The 19,947-nt window shown below is 43.0% G+C and overlaps 1 protein-coding gene across 5 annotated transcripts in view; it reads left to right on the forward strand.

The window, feature by feature from the left end:
• Positions 1-19,947, forward strand: part of LOC137544970 (transcription factor COE3-like) — a 167,207-nt gene that overhangs the window by 47,269 nt on the left and 99,991 nt on the right. For 3 of the 5 annotated variants that reach the window (XM_068266071.1, XM_068266083.1, XM_068266078.1), the window contains exons 1-2: positions 6,475-6,550; positions 18,195-18,258. In XM_068266071.1, the coding sequence (XP_068122172.1) occupies positions 18,220-18,258 (39 nt within the window). In that variant the 5' untranslated portion in view covers positions 6,475-6,550; positions 18,195-18,219. Of the gene's footprint in view, positions 1-6,393; positions 6,551-18,194; positions 18,259-19,947 lie in introns of those variants that run through there. The other 2 variants (XM_068266097.1, XM_068266103.1) reach the window with 1 other exon arrangement.

Here is a 19,947-nt window from a genome sequence, read left to right on the forward strand (position 1 = left end):
GCTGTAGATGCAACTCATGATGACCATGATTTTCGCATAATTTTGCATCGTAATTCTGAGTTACGGTGCAAAATCATAATGCGAAATTTCAGCAAAAATCGTAATTTATTTTGTATGTAAATGTAATCAGGAACAATTTTGTGTAATTTTTGCATAATTTTTTGCTGACTTTATATGTTAATAGCAAAGCCGTTATACAGTACATGCTATTGTCACCAAAATGGCTTTGTATGTTGAGGGGATCAGGGGAATTGCGGGAATAAGGCAAAAAAAAATGGAATTTTTTAAAAAGACCTTGTAGTTGTTGAGAAAATTGATTTTGAATATGCAAAAGAAAAAATGTTTTTTAAACTGTTATTTTAAAACATTTTTTCTTTGCATATTTAAAATCTATTTTCTTAAAACCTACAAGATCTTTTTGAAATATTGGTTTTTTTTGTGTCCACCATACCCCTTAACAAATCTAGCAATTTTAGCGTCTACAGCAATAGCTTTGCTATTAACCGCTAAAGTCGGTACAAAATCACACATCATTTCACATAATTATGCAAAATTACGAATAGATTTAGCACAATCAATTGATCGTCCATATCATAATTACGTATGCCACGAAAAATTACGTAAAATTGCACTTAATAGTAATTTGCAAATTGCAATTCTCACTAGATGCAACTGGGGATGGTCGGAAATGTCAATTTCCGATTCTGCAGAAATTCCGATTTTCGCCAATCCCGATTACCGATTTCATGGATTTCCAATCGGTTTCAGATTTCTGAGTTAAGATTTCAGAGTAGTATTTTTTATTGGTCATATTTTTGCATTCTCTGATTGGCCAAATACTTCCGAGTTCTATGATTGGACTAAAATTACCGAGTTGTGGTATTGCGGTATTTCTACAGAAATCTGATTTCCGATCGGTTTCCGATTTCCAAGTAGTGTTTTTTTCTTTTACATTTTTTGCATTCTCTGATTGGCCAAATACTTTTGAGTTGTTTCTGCATTCTCTGATTGGTCCGTTGATTTCGAGTTCTGTAATTGTGCTAAAATTACAGAATTGCAGTAATGCAGTATTTCTACAGAAATCCGATTTCCGAGTTCTGTTTTCCGATTTCCGATCGGAAATTGGGAAATTTGAATTCCGCAAAATCTGAATGAACATCCCTAGATGCAACCAAACTGGTCCTTTTATGCAAGAATTTGGGGCAGCAATAGACCTGTTAGGTGAAAGACAATAGTTTTGGTTACTGTGTGGTTAAAGTGAACCTCCGGACTAAAAATCTACTCAGCAGCACTGAAAAGGCTTGGTGTTTCTTTAACAGGTTCACAGCATCAGAACTTTGTTTTTCTTACCAAAGCATTATTTTTAGCTGCATTTTTAACTAAGTTCCACCCATCAAAGAAAACTGCGCGAACTTTTTTCCCTGATGCTGTGCAAAGCATGATGGGATTTCCTATGTTGTTATTCACGTTGCCTAGCAACTGGGAGAGGTGCCCAGGACACAGGACAGTTGGAACTGTGTCTCATGCTCCCTGTCACCTCCTTTTAACCAAAAAGATGGCTGCCATCATGAAATCAAACATTTGCCTGTTCTTTTAAAACAGGGTGGGTAAGAGATTATATTACCTATCTATTTAATTAACATAACTAATGTAACTTATTGACAGTATGTTTGTTTAGGTTGGAGTTCATCTTTAAGATTTACAAGCCAGTGGGAAAACTGACAGGAAAACACTGCATGTCAGAGCAATGCATAGCGTCCTGGGAGATCCAGCGCTATAGATGGTTTTACCGACAGAAAGGGAAACTCCTACTGGAGTCAGTTTCACTTTGCCATCAGAAGAATGTATCTCTAGACTGTTATAGTTGTTTATTGTACTTGTGATAAAGGCTGTATCCTACTAATATTATAAATGGGGAAGTTCGGATGTTTGTATATTTGTTACTCGATCACACAAATCTGTGAACCTCGTTGCATTGTGGGAAATAACGGCTTTTTTTCCCAACTGCCAAGCAAGCAATGTATCCCTCTGTGAAACTCTCAGTAACAAACATTCTGCACAGATCACCTGGCAGAACTGAGGTGTGGAACCCACTAGGAATCATGACAGTGCTTTAAAACCTCTGCAGCACTGTGTGCAATGATTCCTAGGGTGATTGCGATCACAATTCCCCATCGCTTAGCAGCAATGTGCAGTGAACTGTACAGCTGTTCTGATTAGTTATTCACATTTTTTTTTTTAATAAACTTATTTATACTTACCAGGCGTCCTTCTTCCGTCTGTAGCCCCGCCCCCTAAAATAATTGGTTATAAATGCTTCTCTAGGACCAATCAGAAAAATGCCTGTGACTCTTCCTTTATGGGCGGGGCTACGGACAGAAGAAGAAAATCCCGACACCTGGGGAGTATAATAAAGTTAATTTAAATCAAAATAGCTCAGCTGCAAAATCTCTTTGCAAAAGCGATTTTTTAGTGTTTATATACTTAGCATTGAGCGTAAATGTGCTGAAGTTGCTGCATGGCCTGCCATTACCCCTAATCGCAATCGCACAAATGGGTTCCCCGCCACTCACTTTCATTGGCAAAGTATTTTTGGGAATCGCTGGCAATTGTCAGCAGTCCCAAAACGCTGACATAAAATGCGCTGGTGGGCTCCAGTCCTGAAGATGACACCACCAGTGATAAATGTCAGAATGTAAATCAGGGAGAGGAAAGATTTTACAGTGACTGAATCATCTATAAATGAATATTGTAAAAAAATAAGCACTTTTTTCCTATAGGTTATTTCTCAGTACAGTTCCTATAGAATTTCTATATGTGTGTCTTCAGTGTTGGTTTTCACTGTCTGATTTTTGTCCTATCTATGCCATGTCTACCCAAAACTATTTGTGGTGTGTTTCCTTTTGTACTTGGCGATCTTCTGCTTCAGGTTTTAGAATAACGTTTCTTCGACTTTCCCGTAAGTTGGGTGTATTATTTCACATGTAATATTGCTGGTTCATGTCTGTGACGTGTTGGCTTTTCCTCTTTAGGAAAATGAATATCACTTTATATTCAGAAAGCACAGAAAGGGTTAGGATTTCGTCTCGTTTTCCTTCTCCGATGTTTGTCTTTGGTTCTGTTACTCGCTCTCTGTCTCTGGGGCCTTCCTGTGAAAAGAGAATGGGGGGGGGGGGGGGGGGGGCGCGCATGCAAGAGTAATAATAATCTCTACACTCGGTAATTCGCCCGAGCGGTGATTATTGTGCGAGACCTTTGTGATGTCAACAGTGTTCTTACAACCTGTGACTAAAGGAAAACAATATATATATATATATATATATATATATATATATATATATATATATATATATATATATATATATATATATATACATTCAGAACGGGAGCTCGTACGCTTCTGTTCTCATCAATAACACAAGTACAACTGTCCGCCGCTATTTACATCCAAACGGTGGATACCTACCAATATGTAAAAATGAGGGAAGAAGAAGTTACAGGAAGTCCTGTTCAGGGCTTATTCACACTGGGGGCGTTTTTGAGATTTTTTTTAAGCACTGCCGATATTCAAAATCCCCCTGGAAGCGCTTGTGCAATGATTGTCTCTGACAAACTTCACACCTGAGCGGTTCGTTTCCGATCCGCTCAGAGAAACGCTGCATGGGCCATTTTTGAGGCGTTTCCGCCTTAATGGAAGGTATAGGAAAACGCAAAGCACGCACAAAATGGCTTTGTGCAGCGATTGCGTTTGTGTTTGTAAGAATAAATACATTACATTTATTCATTTCTGGGTCAAATAGTTCACTTCCTGACTTGCGTCAGCGAGTGAATTAAAAATACGCTCTGGAAAAGGACTTAGAAAAGTGCTTTTAACAAAACCGCATCGCACACCCAAGCGCCGGGAGAGGGAAAAAAAAGCCTCTAAAAAAACCTAACGCGGACGGACACCCGAGCGGAACGCAATAGGAACAAGGCCTTAGAGATTATCACAATCTGCTAATTACGACTACACAAAATGTTGCATAATTTTTTGCAGTTACAGCCGTACCTACTACTAATCCACTGGTAATTGTGTATAATTACTATAGTGGTGAATAGCAAAGGCCGCCATACATGCTATCATACCCAAAACTGCTACTTATTGTAAGGGGAATGGTGGGAACAAATCAAAAAAAGAACTTGTAGTTTTTGAGAAAATCAATCTTAAAAATGCAAAGGACGAATGGTTTTTGAACCTTCTTTTGCCTTTTTTTTTAAAGAGACTCTGTAACAAATTTTTCAGCCTTAGTTCTTCTATCCTATAAGTTCCTATGCCTGTTCTAATGTGCTCTGGCTTACTGCAGCCTTTCCTAATTGCACTGTCTCTGTAATAAATCTTATCTCCTTTCCTCTGTCGTGTCTGTCGGGCTAAGGCTGGAATGTGTGGAATGTGCAGGGCTGCTTGTGATTGGATAGAAGCGATACACACCCTCTGCAGGCCCCCTGCACACTCTGTATGACTCACACACTCTGTTTATGTGAGCCTATCACAAGCTGGTTAGTTTGTTTGTAAACACTGCCTAAAACTGTTAATTACAAGCCAGGTTTGCAGCAGAGAGTGGCAGAAACAGCACAGAGGGGCACAGGAGAAAATAATGAATAGAATGGTATGCTTTTTAGTGTAAGAATATTAGAGTACTGATTCTTTTTAAATTGATTATCTCAAAAACTACAAGGTCTTTTTGAAAAAAAAAATTGTTTGACTTGTTCCCACTATTCCCCTTAACATCTGTACGCTGGCATAACTCCCAACTGTTCCTCTTTTGAAAGGACAGTCCCTTTTTGGGAGCCCTCTCCCTCTGTCCCTCTTTCCTCCTCATTTGTCCCTCTTTCTATGTAAATATATATATATAATTTTTTTTTTTCCCTACTAAAAAATGTGTTTGATTGAGTCTAAACTTTATTCCCATCCTTTAAATTGATCTATTTCTAATCTTAAAATGTTAATATGAAGGAAAATGAACCAGGATAGAAAGGACCAGTGTGGTTTGAATTATAAAACAACATATTTTTCTTAGGAAATCTTTATGAAATGCGTGACTAGGGGTGTGATGGGGGCGTGGTCAGGGGTGTGGCAGGGGCATGGCTTAAGTGTCCCTCTTTCTCATCTCAAAAAGTTGGGATATATGTGTTGGTGATGATAGCATGTATGGGGACGTCGCTATTAACCACTAGTCGACAGAAATTAGGTGAAAATCAAAGTTTTACTTTGGGGGACACATGATCTGTAGCCACGCCCCAACATACATCTTTTATTCCCTGTATCACTATAGTTACCATGAATAGGAACTGCCCATACTCAGGAGAGTGTACGTATCCATATGACGTATGACCAGGGAAATCGTACAATGAATGAGAATTCCTTTTCCTCCTTAGCAATCCTTGTTTGGGGTGAATGTTGGCTATGCTTTTCCTGGCAATTGGTTGATGTGGGCATCAGCATTCAGCTAAGATTTCCAGGGCAGGGTTTGGACCAGAGAGTGGTTATCTCAGTGCTGACATTAGGTTTTTGCATAGCAGAAGCATCAGCTACTGAGATGCTTGGAGGAAAGGTAAGTATTGGTTAAAGTTATGTTAGGGCTGGAAAGTTTAGGTCAGAGGGAGATTAGTTGTGGAAGAGTTAATGTTGGGGGGGGGGGTAACATAACATTTAGTAGTGCTCGTAATGGGTCAATGACGATTACGCAACATTTTGTGTAATTTTTTGCAATTACGCATTGCGTAGTTACGTTTATGTTACGTACAGCATACTATGTTTGTAAATTGTAATTATGCCTTTCATTGCACAACTACGCATAATTTCACGTTCAATGCGCAAAGATATTTGCATCTATTTGCTAGTGTACTGTGCATGTGTGGCCATTAGTTAAATATTCAATGCAAAAAAATGTGTTCGTATGCGCACAAAAATTTGTATTCATTAGCCAGTAGTATACTGCACATGCACGGGTCGTGAAATACTCAATGCAAAAAATCCATCCGCATCTGACATTCCCCTAAATTACGCTAACATGCGAAATTACAGTGAGCAGTTATGATTACATGCAAATTTCACGTTAGGATGATGATGAATAATTGCATATTACGATGCGTAATTACACATAGGTGTAATTTCTGGCCACCACTACTAATTAGGTGTAAAAATGTGAGTTAATGTCAAGAGTGGAAGGAATGGTAGGCAAGGTGGCAGGGAGGGGTTGATGGTGGGAGAGGTCAGTGTTTGGCTGTAGAAAGGTCTGTTTTTGCTACATGGACCAGTGAATGGTAGCCAAAATCTAATAACTGACTCCACTGTATGAAGCTGTACCTCATGTCCATATCACTGACCATCCTCCATGTGTTTCTGCCTTACAGCGGCATCGGACTGGCCAGAGCGCACTTTGAGAAGCAGCCGCCCTCCAACCTCAGAAAATCCAACTTCTTCCATTTTGTATTGGCTCTCTATGACCGTCAGGGCCAGCCGGTGGAGATCGAGAGGACGTCCTACATCGACTTTGTAGAAAAAGACAAAGTAAGGCATGTGTGGGGTGATCGGTGGGAGGGATAAAAATATGAACACAATGTATGGTTACGGGATTGTAAGAATTGTGCATGTAATTTCACGGTATAAAGTAAAGACAATAACAGAAGATGTAGGCAGGGGCGTAGCAATAGGGGTTGCAGAGGTTGCGACCGCATCAGGGCCCTTGGGCCAAAGGGACCCCGAAGGGCCCTCCCTCAACTGCAGTATTAGCTCTCTATAGGTCCTGTGCTGATAATAATCACTTCTATAGATACTTTGAATAGTGGTAACCATTAACAAGCTGTTCCCCATCCTCTTCTTACACCTCTGACACTGTAGTTGCCATTGGCAGGTTTTTGTGCGCCGTATCAATTGTTATGTATAGATTGCTTTGGGGGCCCCAATGTAAGACTGGCATCGGGGCCCACAGCTCCTCAGCTACGCCACTGGATGTAGGTCAGCAAAACAACAAGTCAGCAGCATAATAAAATGACATAACAGGAGAAAGGACGACCCCTCAATATCGTTTATTACAGTCATTGCTGAAATTCTTGTCACCCCAGAAAATCAAGTATTTCTCACAGAAACACATTTTGCTTTGCGCATATGTTTATTCTCGGTGTGTGTCTTGGAACAAAACAAAAAAAGGGAAGAAAAAAAGCAAGTTGCACATCATGTCACACAAAACTCCAAAAATGGGCTGGACAAAATGATTGGCACCCTTTCAGAATTGTGGATAAATAAGATTGTTTCAAGCATGCAATGCGCATTTACTCTCCCCTGGGGCAAGTAACAGGTGTGGGCAACTTAAAAATCACACCTGAAAGCAGATACAAATGAGAGACGCTCACTTAAAGAGACTCTGAAGCGAGAATAAATCTCGCTTCAGAGCTCAAAGTTAGCAGGGGCACGTGTGCCCCCGCTAAACCGCCGCTATCGCGCCGCACAAAGGGGGTCCCTTCACCCCCAAACCCACCCCAGCACGACTTGGTCGCAGACTTGGTCGCTCCTGGAGGCAGGGCTAACGGCTGCAGCCCTGCCTCCAGTCGCGTCTATCAGACGCGCATCGCCGCCTCTCCCCCGCCCCTCTCAGTGAAGGAAGACTGAGAGGGGCGGGGGAGAGGCGGAGATACGCGCTGACAGACGCGCGTGGGGCAGGGCTGCGGCGGTTAGCTCCCCCGCATTACGGAGGGGATTTGGGGGGACAGGGACCCTCGTGCAGCTGCGGGATAGCGGCGGTTTAGCAGGGGCGCACATGCCCCTGCTATTTAGGAGGTCTGAAGCGAGATCTATTCTCGCTTCAGACTCTCTTTAAGGTGGCCATACACTTATAGATTTGCAGCAGATTTGACTATCAGATCGATTCCTGTCAGATTCGATATGACAGGCATCTTATCTGATGTGTGCCACACACTAGGAACAGATTTCTAACAGAGTTCAGAATGAAATCTATTGGATATCTATCTAAATGCATTATAAGTCCATTAGATCTAATGCAACTCTATGGGCCATGGATCTGCTGCCAGCAGCCGATTGACCTAGATCTTCCATCCTGTCAGATAGATCAAATCCATTGACATCAATCCAAATCGGCCACAAATATATCAATAGATTTGAAAGAATCGATTTCTGATCGATTGATTGTACAGAATCGATCAATCGATGGCTGAAATCGACCAGTGTATGGGCTCCTTTAGTCTTTGCATTGTGTGTCTGTGAGTGCCACGCTAAGCATGGGCACCAGAAAGAGGAGAAGAGAACTGTCTGAGAACTTGAGAACCAAAATTGTGGAAACCTATCAACAATCTCAAGGTTACAAGTCCATCTCCAGAGATCTAGATTTGCCTTTGTCCACAGACCACAGTGTGCCGCTTTATCAAGAAGTTTGCAACCCATGGCCCTGTAGCTAATCTCCCTGGGCATGGACAGAAAAGAAACATTGATGAAAAACTAACTGTAATGCCTTTGGGTTATAACCGTTCTTCAAGGATTTCATCCCATCTGAGGCATTACGTTCACTTGAAGTCATACGTGCTCAAGTTCAGACTGATCAACTAATAAAACTCGAGCCTTTCATGGATTGCCAAACCTGGGCATGTCTCCTTTAGAGTTGGGCCGAACCTCCGATTTTAGGTTCGCGAACCGGGTTCGCGAACTTCCGCGGAAGGTTCGGTTCGCGGTAAAGTTCGCGAACCGCAATAGACTTCAATGGGGATGCGAACTTTGAGAAAAAAAATAATTATGCTGGCCACAAAAGTGATGGAAAAGATGTTTCAAGGGGTCTAACACCTGGAGGGGGGCATGGCGGAGTGGGATACACGCCAAAAGTCCCCAGGAAAAATCTGGATTTGACGCAAAGCAGCGTTTTAAGGGCAGAAATCACATTGAATGCTAAATGACAGGCCTAAAGTGCTTTAAAACATCTTGCATGTGTATACATCAATCAGGTAGTGTAATTAAGGTACTGCTTCACACTGACACACCAAACTGTTCACTGAACAGAACAGGTATGCAGTGGTGGGTGGGTTCACAGAACAGGTATGCAGTGGCAGGATCACTGAACAGGTATGCAGTGGTGGGTGGGTTCACAGAACAGGTATGCAGTGGCAGGATCACTGAACAGGTATGCAGTGGTGGGTGGGTTCACAGAACAGGTATGCAGTGGTGGGTGGGTTCACAGAACAGGTATGCAGTGGCAGGGTCACTGAACAGGTATGCAGTGGTGGGTGGGTTCACAGAACAGGTATGCAGTGGCAGGATCACTGAACAGGTATGCAGTGGTGGGTGGGTTCACAGAACAGGTATGCAGTGGTGGGTGGGTTCACTGAACAGGTATGCAGTGGTGGGTGGGTTCACAGAACAGGTATACAGTGGCGGGTTCACTGAACAAAACAGGTATACAGTGGCGGGTTCACAGAACAGGTATGCAGTGGCAGGTTCACTGAACACAACAGGTATGCAGTGGCGGGTTCACTAAACAGGTATGCAGTGGCGGGTCCACTGAACAGAACAGGTATGCAGTGGTGGGTTCACAGAACAGGTATGCAGTGGTGGGTTCACAGAACAGGTATGCAGTGGCAGGATCACTGAACAGGTATGCAGTGGGCTCACTGAACAGAACAGGTATGCAGCCAGGAACAAGCTAAGCCTAACTAATCTTTCCCTATGAGAGACAGACAGCAGCTCGCCCTACTCTCTCTAATGCAGGCACACGAGTGGCCGTAATGGCCGCCGCTGCCTGCCTTATATAAGGGGGGGTGGGGCTCCAGGGGCTAGTGTAGCCTAATTGGCTACACTGGGCCTGCTGACTGTGATGTAGAGGGTCAAAGTTGACCCTCATAGTGCATTGTGGGGCGAACCGAACTTCCGGAAACGTTCGCCTGCGGGAGGCGAACGCGAACCACCGAAGTTCGCCGGGAACCGTTCGCCGGCGAACCGTTCGGCCCATCTCTAGTCTCCTTCAGCTGCTAATTAATTGGGAGAAAAATACAAAAACAATGTATGCTTTTGGTGATCCACCACACTAACCAATACTTGTTGGGTTTAAAAGGAACCCAAGGTGAGAGACATATGGAGGCTGCCATATTTATTTTATTTTAAACAATGCCAGTTGCCTGGCAATCATGCTCATATTTCTGGTCAGTAGTATCTGAATCACACACCTGATGAAACAAGTATGCAGTTAATCTTATCATATTTTTGCCAGAGCAACTGATTATTCACGGTCTATGGCTAACAGTATTAGAAACAGAGGACAGCCAGGCAGCATGCATTGTTTAAAAGGAAATAAATATGTTTGACTCCATATGTCTGTCAACTTGGGTTCCCTTTAAGGGTAGTAAAAAACAACTTTTTCAAAAGAAGCAATATCTTTACTTAAAATTCAGATTAGTTCTCTGTATAATACACAGACGTGAGATTACACTGTAAGGCTTGGTGGTGTATTCTCCACAGTCAGCATGCAACGCATGAGCTGACGTGGAGGAGGTACACACACTAGCACAAGGAAACAGGCTATCCCTAGTATAGTGGAGGGGAGGACTGACTCCAAAAGGAGATTGTGGCGCACAGAGCCGGTGCAGATCCGACAGCCACAAACAATACTTTTGCGATAATGTCTCAGCGCAAGGTAGCGCTGAGCGCATAAACCAGAACTGAGGAGATCAGGACAGGTAGACAGAATGAACGCTTGCTAGCTAGCCGCTACTTAGTGACAGCAAGCGTCCACAACAAGACAGACTGGAATGAGGCAGCCAATGCGTTTGCAGCGATGGCGTGCCTCACAAAGACAGGACAGGATAGTCAGGAAATAGCAGGATCAAGATAGATGAACGTAACACAGACAAAAATACAATAAGTATGTTTTCCTAGCGTATTACAATTACAGCTATCAATGAAACTATTTGTAACGTCTGACTAACATATGTATATATCGGCAATGAACCGATATATGACATAAGCAGGAACACTGACTGGAGTAATACAGGGAACAGGACTCAGAAGGATTCGCTATCTCTTCGCAGAGATGAACGCAATCCACAAACGGTAACAGAACAGGACTCAGAAGGATTCGCTATCTCTTCGCAGAGATGAACGCAATCCACAAACGGTAACAGAACAGGATTCGGAAGGATTCGTTATCTCTTCGCAGAGATGAACGCAATCCACAAACAGAACCAGGAGCAGGATAACTAACTCAGCACGGGTGATCACGATACGCGCAAACTACCAAAACGTGCTGGAAAGCTGACTAACTGCACACAGGATATAAACAGTTCGTGTACGTATACATCAGCGACACTGATGTATCAACGTAACACGAATACAAGGAAAATAATAAACGTGCTGGTATGCATATATATTGGCAATGAACCAATATATGATGCAAAGACCAGCAAAGTATCTTTAGAACAAGAACCACGATCGGGGGCTGAAGCAATAGCAAGACAGGCTTAAACTGAAGCTATGAAAACCCGAGGAGTCCTGCAGGAAGCAGATCTTTATACTGAGGTCATCCAATGGGAGCAGACATGCAGATTCCCACACAGGTGAATGATAATCAGTCACAAGCTGACAGCAGGGAAAGGCAGACAAAGCTATGCAGCTTGCATGGAAAGAGATCAGAACTGCCTGAGCTGCAGCACTACTACTGCCAGCAATACCTGCTGCAGCAGCGATCATGACATACACATTATTGGTTCAGTCACATGCAGCTGTAATTAGCATAAAGGCCCCTTTGAATAAATGTATTGCTGATTTTTTTGGGCTATCCTTATGCAGAGTACACACGTCTAATGCAGATCGTTCCAAAACGATAATTGGAAAGATAATCGTGCATGAAAAAAACACGAACGTTCCGTTCCGGGCAATTCAACCGATCCAACCCAGTGGATTTTTTCACACGATAATCGTTCAATCGTTATAATGTGTACAGAAATCGTGCGATAAATAAGATCTGTGATGTAGTACGCATGCTCAAAAATCCAGAAGATTCCTTGCTTTGTTTTGAATAACAGCCTATAACGATCGCAGTTAATGCATTGAGGCGTTTTGCAGAAACACATACTCCCGGGCTGCTGCAGATTTTGGATTGCGGATGCGTTTCTGCCTCAATGTTAAGTATAGGAAAAATGCAAACCGCTCTGAAAAACGGCGGTTCAGAGCGGTTTGCCAGGCGTTTTTTGTTACAGAAGCTGTTCAGTAACAGCTTTACTGTAACAATACATGAAATCTACTACACCAAAACTGCTACACAAAACCGCAAAACGCTAGCTGAAACGCAGCAGAAAAAGAAGAAAAAGCGTTTCCAAATCTGCTAGCATTTTGCGGATCTGCTAGCGGTTTTTGGTGTGCACCAGGCCTTATAATGTAGCAAGGAAAACTTTTTTGTTATTATTTAATAATGCTTAAGTTTGGGATCATTTGAAACTTTGGTAATTCAGCTAAAAAAAATGATTTCATTATCTAAAATATTTTTTGTGAATCTTCAAGTGTTTACTTCGGAGTATTACAAAATTAAAATCTAGGAAATGTTGTGATTTATTGTTATACTGCTAATAAATAAATCATAAACAAATAAGAAATCCAGATAATTTGGTGATTTTTACCATTAATCCAATGCTTCCATAAAAAATCACCAAATTTGTGTATTTATTTATTTTTTTAGGTTTTGACCTGAAAAAAATAGTGTTTTAAAAAAAAATTTAAATCTAGGAAAAGCTGTGATGTATTATTATGTAGTTAATAAATCAATAATGCATAAATAAGGAATGCAGATTATCAAATACAAAATAATTCAAAATAATCTTCATTATACCTTAATAAAAATAAACCAGCTATTTTGATAAGCCAGATTTAGTACCCCCCTTCCCCAACCTCCCTTCTTTGCACTATTCCCAAATTCTACAATGTAAGCTTGCAAGGACATTGCTCTCTTCCTTTTGTGTCTTGTAAGATGCTGTATGTTTTGTTACTCTCTGTACACTGGTCGCTATTACTATTGTCTATCTCATCATGTCACATGTCACTTCGGGTATCCTTTAAGTGCCATGGCAGATGATAGTGCTATATAAATCATCATGAATAATAATAATTATCATCGACAGTGATGAGCAAATCCTTCCACTGACATCTCCACCACTCCTCAGTGTCAGGCAGGGAGTTTCATACAACCTTTTCATGCAGCTGCCAGATAGCTGATAAGCAGCTGCTGGTGGGCTCCGTTTCATGCCAGATAGCTGATAAGCAGCTGCTGGTGGGCTCCGTTTCATGCCAGATAGCTGATAAGCAGCTGCTGGTGGGCTCCGTTTCATTTCCTTCCTGTGTTAGTGGAAATGTGAATGTTGGAGGAATAGTTTGCTTATGGCGAGTCTTGGATAAACATGCCTTGTCTCTTGCACTGAGTGCCCTGGGTTATATATCTGCACGGTTATTAGATTATTGGTTCTGAAGTTGGCCAGCTTTATTTGTCTGATCAGCAAATTATTTATATCAAACAAATTGCACAATATTTACTAAAATGGCTGGTGGATTGGCTTATTTTTACCTGCCTTTGGAAGTCGGCCTCGCAAGTTCTCGGATGATACCAAGCAGACTGTAACCTCTTGCCGACTGCCTAACGCAGGATTGCGGCGGCTGAGAGGCTCTGTTGGTCCTCCGCGACGCATATGTGCGTCATCTCGCAAGAAACCAGATTTGACAGGCGCTCGCGCCTGCACGAGCGCGCGCTCCCGTCAATGCGCACAGTGGGCCCCAGCGATTAGCCTGCCAGCTGTTGATCAAGCTGTTTTTTTTTTTTGTAATTTAAATTTAAATGTTTATATAGCGCTAACGTCTTTCGCAGCTCTGTGCAGAGTATAGTCTTATCACTTAACTGTCCCTCCGAGGGGCTCACAATCTAATCCCTACCATAGGCATAGATCTTTGTATGTATCGTGTGGTTAATCTATCATAGTGTAGGCCCAATTTTGTGGGGAGAAGGGTGGGAGAAATAATTTTTTTACAATTTTTTATTTGTTTTTTTGACAAAAAATAAATAAAATAAAAATTGCAGCAGCAATCAATTACCACAAAAAGAAAGATTTGTTTGTGAGAAGTAAAGGAGATCAAATGCATTTGGGTGCTAAGTTCTATCATTGAGCAATAAACTATTAAAGTTGTGAAGTGGTGAATTGTAAAAAATGGCCTGGTTACTAGGGGGCGGTATAAACCTCTGGGGCTCAAGTGGTTAAATATAATGACCCATAAGAAATTCATGTTTTCTCACGAGTTATCTCCCAGGAGATAATTTTCATATTCTCTTTAAAATACATTTTTAGCATTTTATAAGTGAAAAAGTACCTAAAAGTTTGTGAAAAGGTTCTATCAAAATGATTATTTTTTATTATTATTTTATTTTTTTCTTGCTCACTGATTGTTTAAAAGGCCATTATTATTTTTTATTATTATTATTAATTTATTTATAAAGCGCCATCATATTCCGTGGCGCTGTACAATGTAAGAAAACAAACAAGGGATACATAATGATACAGACAATGATATACATCAAATATGAACACTGATACAAGATACAGCACTGCTGATTACACTGACAGATGTAATATGTACACTCAATGTATAAATGTCTAACAGAGTGCAAGCTATTAAATGAATAACATTCCATGACACAAAAGGGTGAGAGCCCTGCCCTTGTGAGCTTACAATCTAAAGGAATGGGGTGGAAACAAGAGGTGAGGAAGTATACAGTATATATACAGGCAGTGCGTAATTAGGTTATTTAGTAAGGACTAAGGAGAAAATCTAGACATGCGGTTGAAGGGTGAAGGGTCTAAGATAGAGAATATGCTTGTCAGAAAAGGTGGGTTTTGAGGGAGCGTTTAAAGATTTCAAAGGTGGGAGAGCGGCGGATATGCTGTGGAAGGGCAGTCCAGAGGAGGGGTGAGGTACATGAGAAGTCCTGTATGCATAAATGTGAGGAGGTAATTGTAGAAGAGGATAAAAGAAACATTTTATAACAAGGGCCCCATATGCAATAAACTTTTTCTCCTAAGTTTTCTCCTAGGTGATATTTTTCAATTTGCCAATAAAATGCCCCTTTAAGCCACCAAAAAGCAAGAAAATACTCAAAATATTTTGAAAGTACTTTTTCATTTATTTTTTTGGTACTTTTTTTTTGTTGAAAAGTGCTGGAAAGTTATTTTGAATAGAAGATAAAAAAATATCTCCAGGGAGAAAACTTAGGTGAAAAAGTGAATTGCACATGGACTATTGCCCTTATGCAATGTACTGGGCCCAGTCCCATTCACTTATACTTGGAGATCGTTTTGGATCGAGCTCAGTTTCTCTTAATTTTTTCATCTTCTGCTTAAAGAGACACTGAAGCAGAAAAAAATATATGATATAATGAATTGGTTGTGTACTATGAATAATTACTAGAAGATTAGCAGCAAAGAAAATATTCTCATCTTTTTATTTTCAGGTATATAGTGTTTTTTCTAACATTGCATCACTCTATAATATGTGCAGATTACACAACACTCAGCATTCAAAATGAGTCTTTCAGAGCAGTCTGTGAAGTAATGACCTCTCCTCTAGCAGAGGAAAAGTAAACAGTTCAATTACAGTTGAGATAATAAAAGTCAGATAACAGCCCTCTCCATGACTAAGTTAAGGCCCATACTCACGGGCGAGAAATGTAGCCTGTCGCCAGCACACGTGAGCGTGTGGGCGACAGGCCGGCGACAGCTTCTCGCCAGGTCCCTCCGCGTACACACGCGGAAGAGGGACCAGCGGCGAGGCGGAAGCTGTCGCCGACGTTCCTCCTCCCCCCGCCGGAAGCTCCATTTGATACAATGGAGGTTGCTGTCGCTAGTCCGCGTACTCACGCGGACTAGCAACAGTTGCGGGGGAGGTGCGGCGGCGACTGTCGCCATGCGATTGAAACTTTCAATCGCATGGCGACATGAGCGGCGGGCGACAGTTCGGGGTGCGCGCGCGTGCGGCGGCCCATACTCACGGGCGACCTGTCGCCGCAACACGCGCGCGCCGCGTGTTGAGGCGACAAAAGTCCCTCGTGAGTATGGGCCATTAGTCGGAGAGCTTAATGGCTTGTTTGCATAGAGAAAACAACTGGAGTTTCTCAACTCCTCCTGTACTGGAAACAATTAGACTGATGTTTCTGATCTTAATGTTTTTTTTCTTAGCTGTGCTACACATACAAATCATAATATCATCATTTTTTTTTCGCTTCAGTGTCTCTTTAAAATCACTTTTCAGCACTCTGCAAATGAAAAAGTATCAAAAAGTAGGTGAAAAAGTTCTGTCCTAATTATCCTGCGTTTTTTCCTGCTTGCTGGGGGCTTAGAAGGCATTTCATTGATACGGCGTGAATAGATCACCCAGGAGAAAGCTTAGGAGAAACAATGTATTGGATAGGAGCCAATCAGCAGCAGGATTGATCCTTGTTTAGCCAAACGGCCAGCCAGTCATCAAACACTGTGTGTGACCGAATCACTCCCTCTTTCTTATAGGATACATGAGGCCATAAGTACAATTGCATTCTCACTTACCTGGGGTTTCCTCCAGCCCCTAGAGGTCTCTGTGTCCCTCGCTACACCTCCGCAATCATTAAAGGACAACTGATGTGAGAAAATGGAGGCTGCCATATTTATTTCCTTTAGGGCTGCTTTCACAGTGAGACGTTACAGGCACATGTTAGTGCAGCCTGTAACGCTCCCCAACGCACAGCAATGTAACTGCAATGGGCTGTTCACAGTGCCCACGTTGCGTTACATTGTAACGCTGCACGTCAATCTAAAGTGCAGCATGCTACGGCGTTAGAGCGGCTTTGCTTACACAGGCGCAGTGATTAGCTACATGGCTAATTAATATTCACTGCACTGTGCTGAAGTCACTGGCGGGACCACGTGATGCGGAGTGTTCCGCTCACGTGGTCTCCACCAGCGCATGCGTACTATAGTACGCATGACGGACGCATCAAAGAGCCGCTTAACGTGGCTCTTTGCTAACGTCCTCTGCCACCACCACCATGCGTTGCGTTAGGTGCACGTTATGCGACCTTAACGTAGCACCTAACGCAACGTCTTAGTGTGTAAGTAGCCTTAAACAATACCAGTTGCCCGGCATCCCTGTTGGTCTATTTGGCTGCAGGAGTGTCTGAATAATGCCAGAATCAAGCATGCAGCTGATCTTGTCAGATCTGACAATAATGTCAGACACACCTGATATGTTGCATGCTTGTTCAGGCTCTATGGCTAAAAGTATAAGAGGCAGAGGATCAGCAGGGCTGCCAGGCAACTGGTATTGCTTAAAAGGAAATCAATATGGCAGCCTCCGTATCCCTCTCACTTCAGTTGCCCTTTAAGTCTTCATTTTGACATCTTAAAACAGACGTATTTGTAATAATTCAGCTGTAAAAATATGTGAGACTGCTTTACCTGAGGGATTCGCTTTAAAGGATACATGAGGCGGCCGCTAAGGAGGGGGCCTCACAGGGCAAAATTGCTGAATTTAAGTCAAGGCCATATAGGCCATGGCCTAGGGAACCACAGGTTCAAGGGCGCATGGGCAGCAGGCTATACTGAAGGGGGGGGGGGGAGGGGTCGTTGTAGTCGTACAGCACTGCACATGTGCTGGCTGGCTTTCACTGCACTCCCGTTGCCACATGCGCGGATAGGAGACTTGCCGTAGCATCAAGGACTCATTCCACCGGGCCACAGCATGAGCAGTACTGCACGGCACAGCTGCTGTACCGGGCCAATCAGCTGAGCGAGAGTAAAAGAACAGTATTTCATTTCATCTCTGGTTTCCTTTAAACTCTATTTATAAAATGCTAACATATTAATCAGTGCTAAACAACAGATAGGGGAGACAATGTAACATAAAACAATACAACGCGTTAGAGTGTTAAACAATGGTGATGTAGTAATAAGCAATGGTGTGCAGATTGGGAAGTAAGGATAAATATAGCAGACGAGTCACTGAGTCCATATGGTGGGGGAGAAGAGCACAAAGGGAGGCGAAAGGCGGGCCTTGCCGAATAGGCTTATAATGTAAGGGGTGTTGGATAATTGTAGGAAATAAAGTGGAACTGGTGGATTAACGCTATAAACTAACAACACCTATTGTTATCCAGGAGCAGAGCGGGGAGAAGACCAACAATGGAATTCATTACCGACTCCAACTCCTCTACAGTAACGGTAAGAATGCTTCCAACACGTATCTCAGAATGTTTAAAATTCTACCTCACCACAAATTCTGGAACAGTTTAACCAAACACGGAGGCTGGAAACAGGCCCTGGCTTCCTCTGTTGTAACAGCTAACAGAAAAGTCAGATGACTTTTCTTGTAAATGTGGTAGTAGGGCTATGCTTTGCGTTCTAGCCATGCTGTGAGGTCATTTACTTGTAATGGTGTAACTGTAAAATGAAAAAAGTTGGGGTAAAAAGTTACAGGTAGGACTATTTTAAATGGTGGCAGCGTTAACCCTCCTGGCGGTCTAATGATTTCCGCCAGGAGGCAGCGCAGCAGTTTTTTTTTTTTTTTTTTAAATCATGTAGCGAGCCCAAGGCTTGCTACATGATAGCCGCTGCTCAGCGGCATCCCCCGCCCGCTTCAATCGCCCTTCGGCGATCTCCGATCAGGGCTTCCCCCGTCGCCATGGCGAAAGGCGGGATGACGTCAGCGACGTCGTGACATCATTGGGAGTCCCGATCCACCCCTCAGCGCTGCCTGGCACTGATTGGCTAGGCAGCGCACGGGGTCTGGGGGGGGGGGGCGCAGCGCGACGGATAGCGGCGATCTAGCGCAGGGCGACGGTGATCGATGTGCTGATGCAGCTAGCAAAGCTAGCCAGGAAGGTTAAGAAAGTCAAAGTAATACTATGTTTATTTACTATTTATTTATTGTATTTATAAAACGCTAACACATTACGCAGCACTGGACATTAGTTTAGGTTACAGACAATATTTAGGGGTGACATACAGCAATATGACAATACAGGAATACAAGAAAAACCAGATCACACAGCACAGTATGAGTACAAGGTAATGCTTAGCCAGTCACTGGAGGGGAGCATGGAGATTAGGCAATTCGAGTTCACTCAAATGCATAGGATGGGTGTACGGAAATGGAGGTGCGTGAACAGGAGGAGACATAAGGAGGAGGACCCTGCCGCTTACAATCTAGAGGAAAAGGTGGGGACATGAAAGGTAGGAGACCAGAGTTTAACTGCAGTTGTGGCTTGTAGTAATCACTGATGGACTGCCGCTGTGCATGTGCTGCAGGTGTGGCTTGTGGTAATCACTGATGGACTGCCGCTGTGCATGTGCTGCAGTTGTGGCTGGTGGTAATGACTGATGGACTGCCGCTGTGCATGTGCTGCAGGTGTGGCTTGTGGTAATCACTGATGGACTGCCGCTGTGCATGTGCTGCAGTTGTGGCTTGTGGTAATCACTGATGGACTGCCGCTGTGCATGTGCTGCAGTTGTGGCTGGTGGTAATGACTGATGGACTGCCGCTGTGCATGTGCTGCAGGTGGGGCTTGTGGTAATCACTGATGGACGCCGCTGTGCATGTGCTGCAGGTGTGGCTTGTGGTAATCACTGATGGGCTGCTGCTGTGCATGTGCTGCAGTTGTGGCTTGTGGTAATCACTGATGGACTGCCGCTGTGCATGTGCTGCAGCTGTGTGTAGTAGTCACTGATGGACTGTCGCTGTGCATGTGCTGCAGCTGTGTGTAGTAATCACTGATGGACTGCCGCTGTGCATGTGCTGCAGCTGTGTGTAGTAATCACTGATGGGCTGCTGCTGTGCATGTGCTGCAGTTGTGGCTTGTGGTAATCACTGATGGGCTGCCGCTGTGCATGTGCTGCAGTTGTGGCTTGTGG

This window comes from Hyperolius riggenbachi, chromosome 1 (genome assembly GCF_040937935.1).
Source record: "Hyperolius riggenbachi isolate aHypRig1 chromosome 1, aHypRig1.pri, whole genome shotgun sequence".
NCBI classification, from domain to species: Eukaryota; Metazoa; Chordata; class Amphibia; order Anura; family Hyperoliidae; genus Hyperolius; species Hyperolius riggenbachi.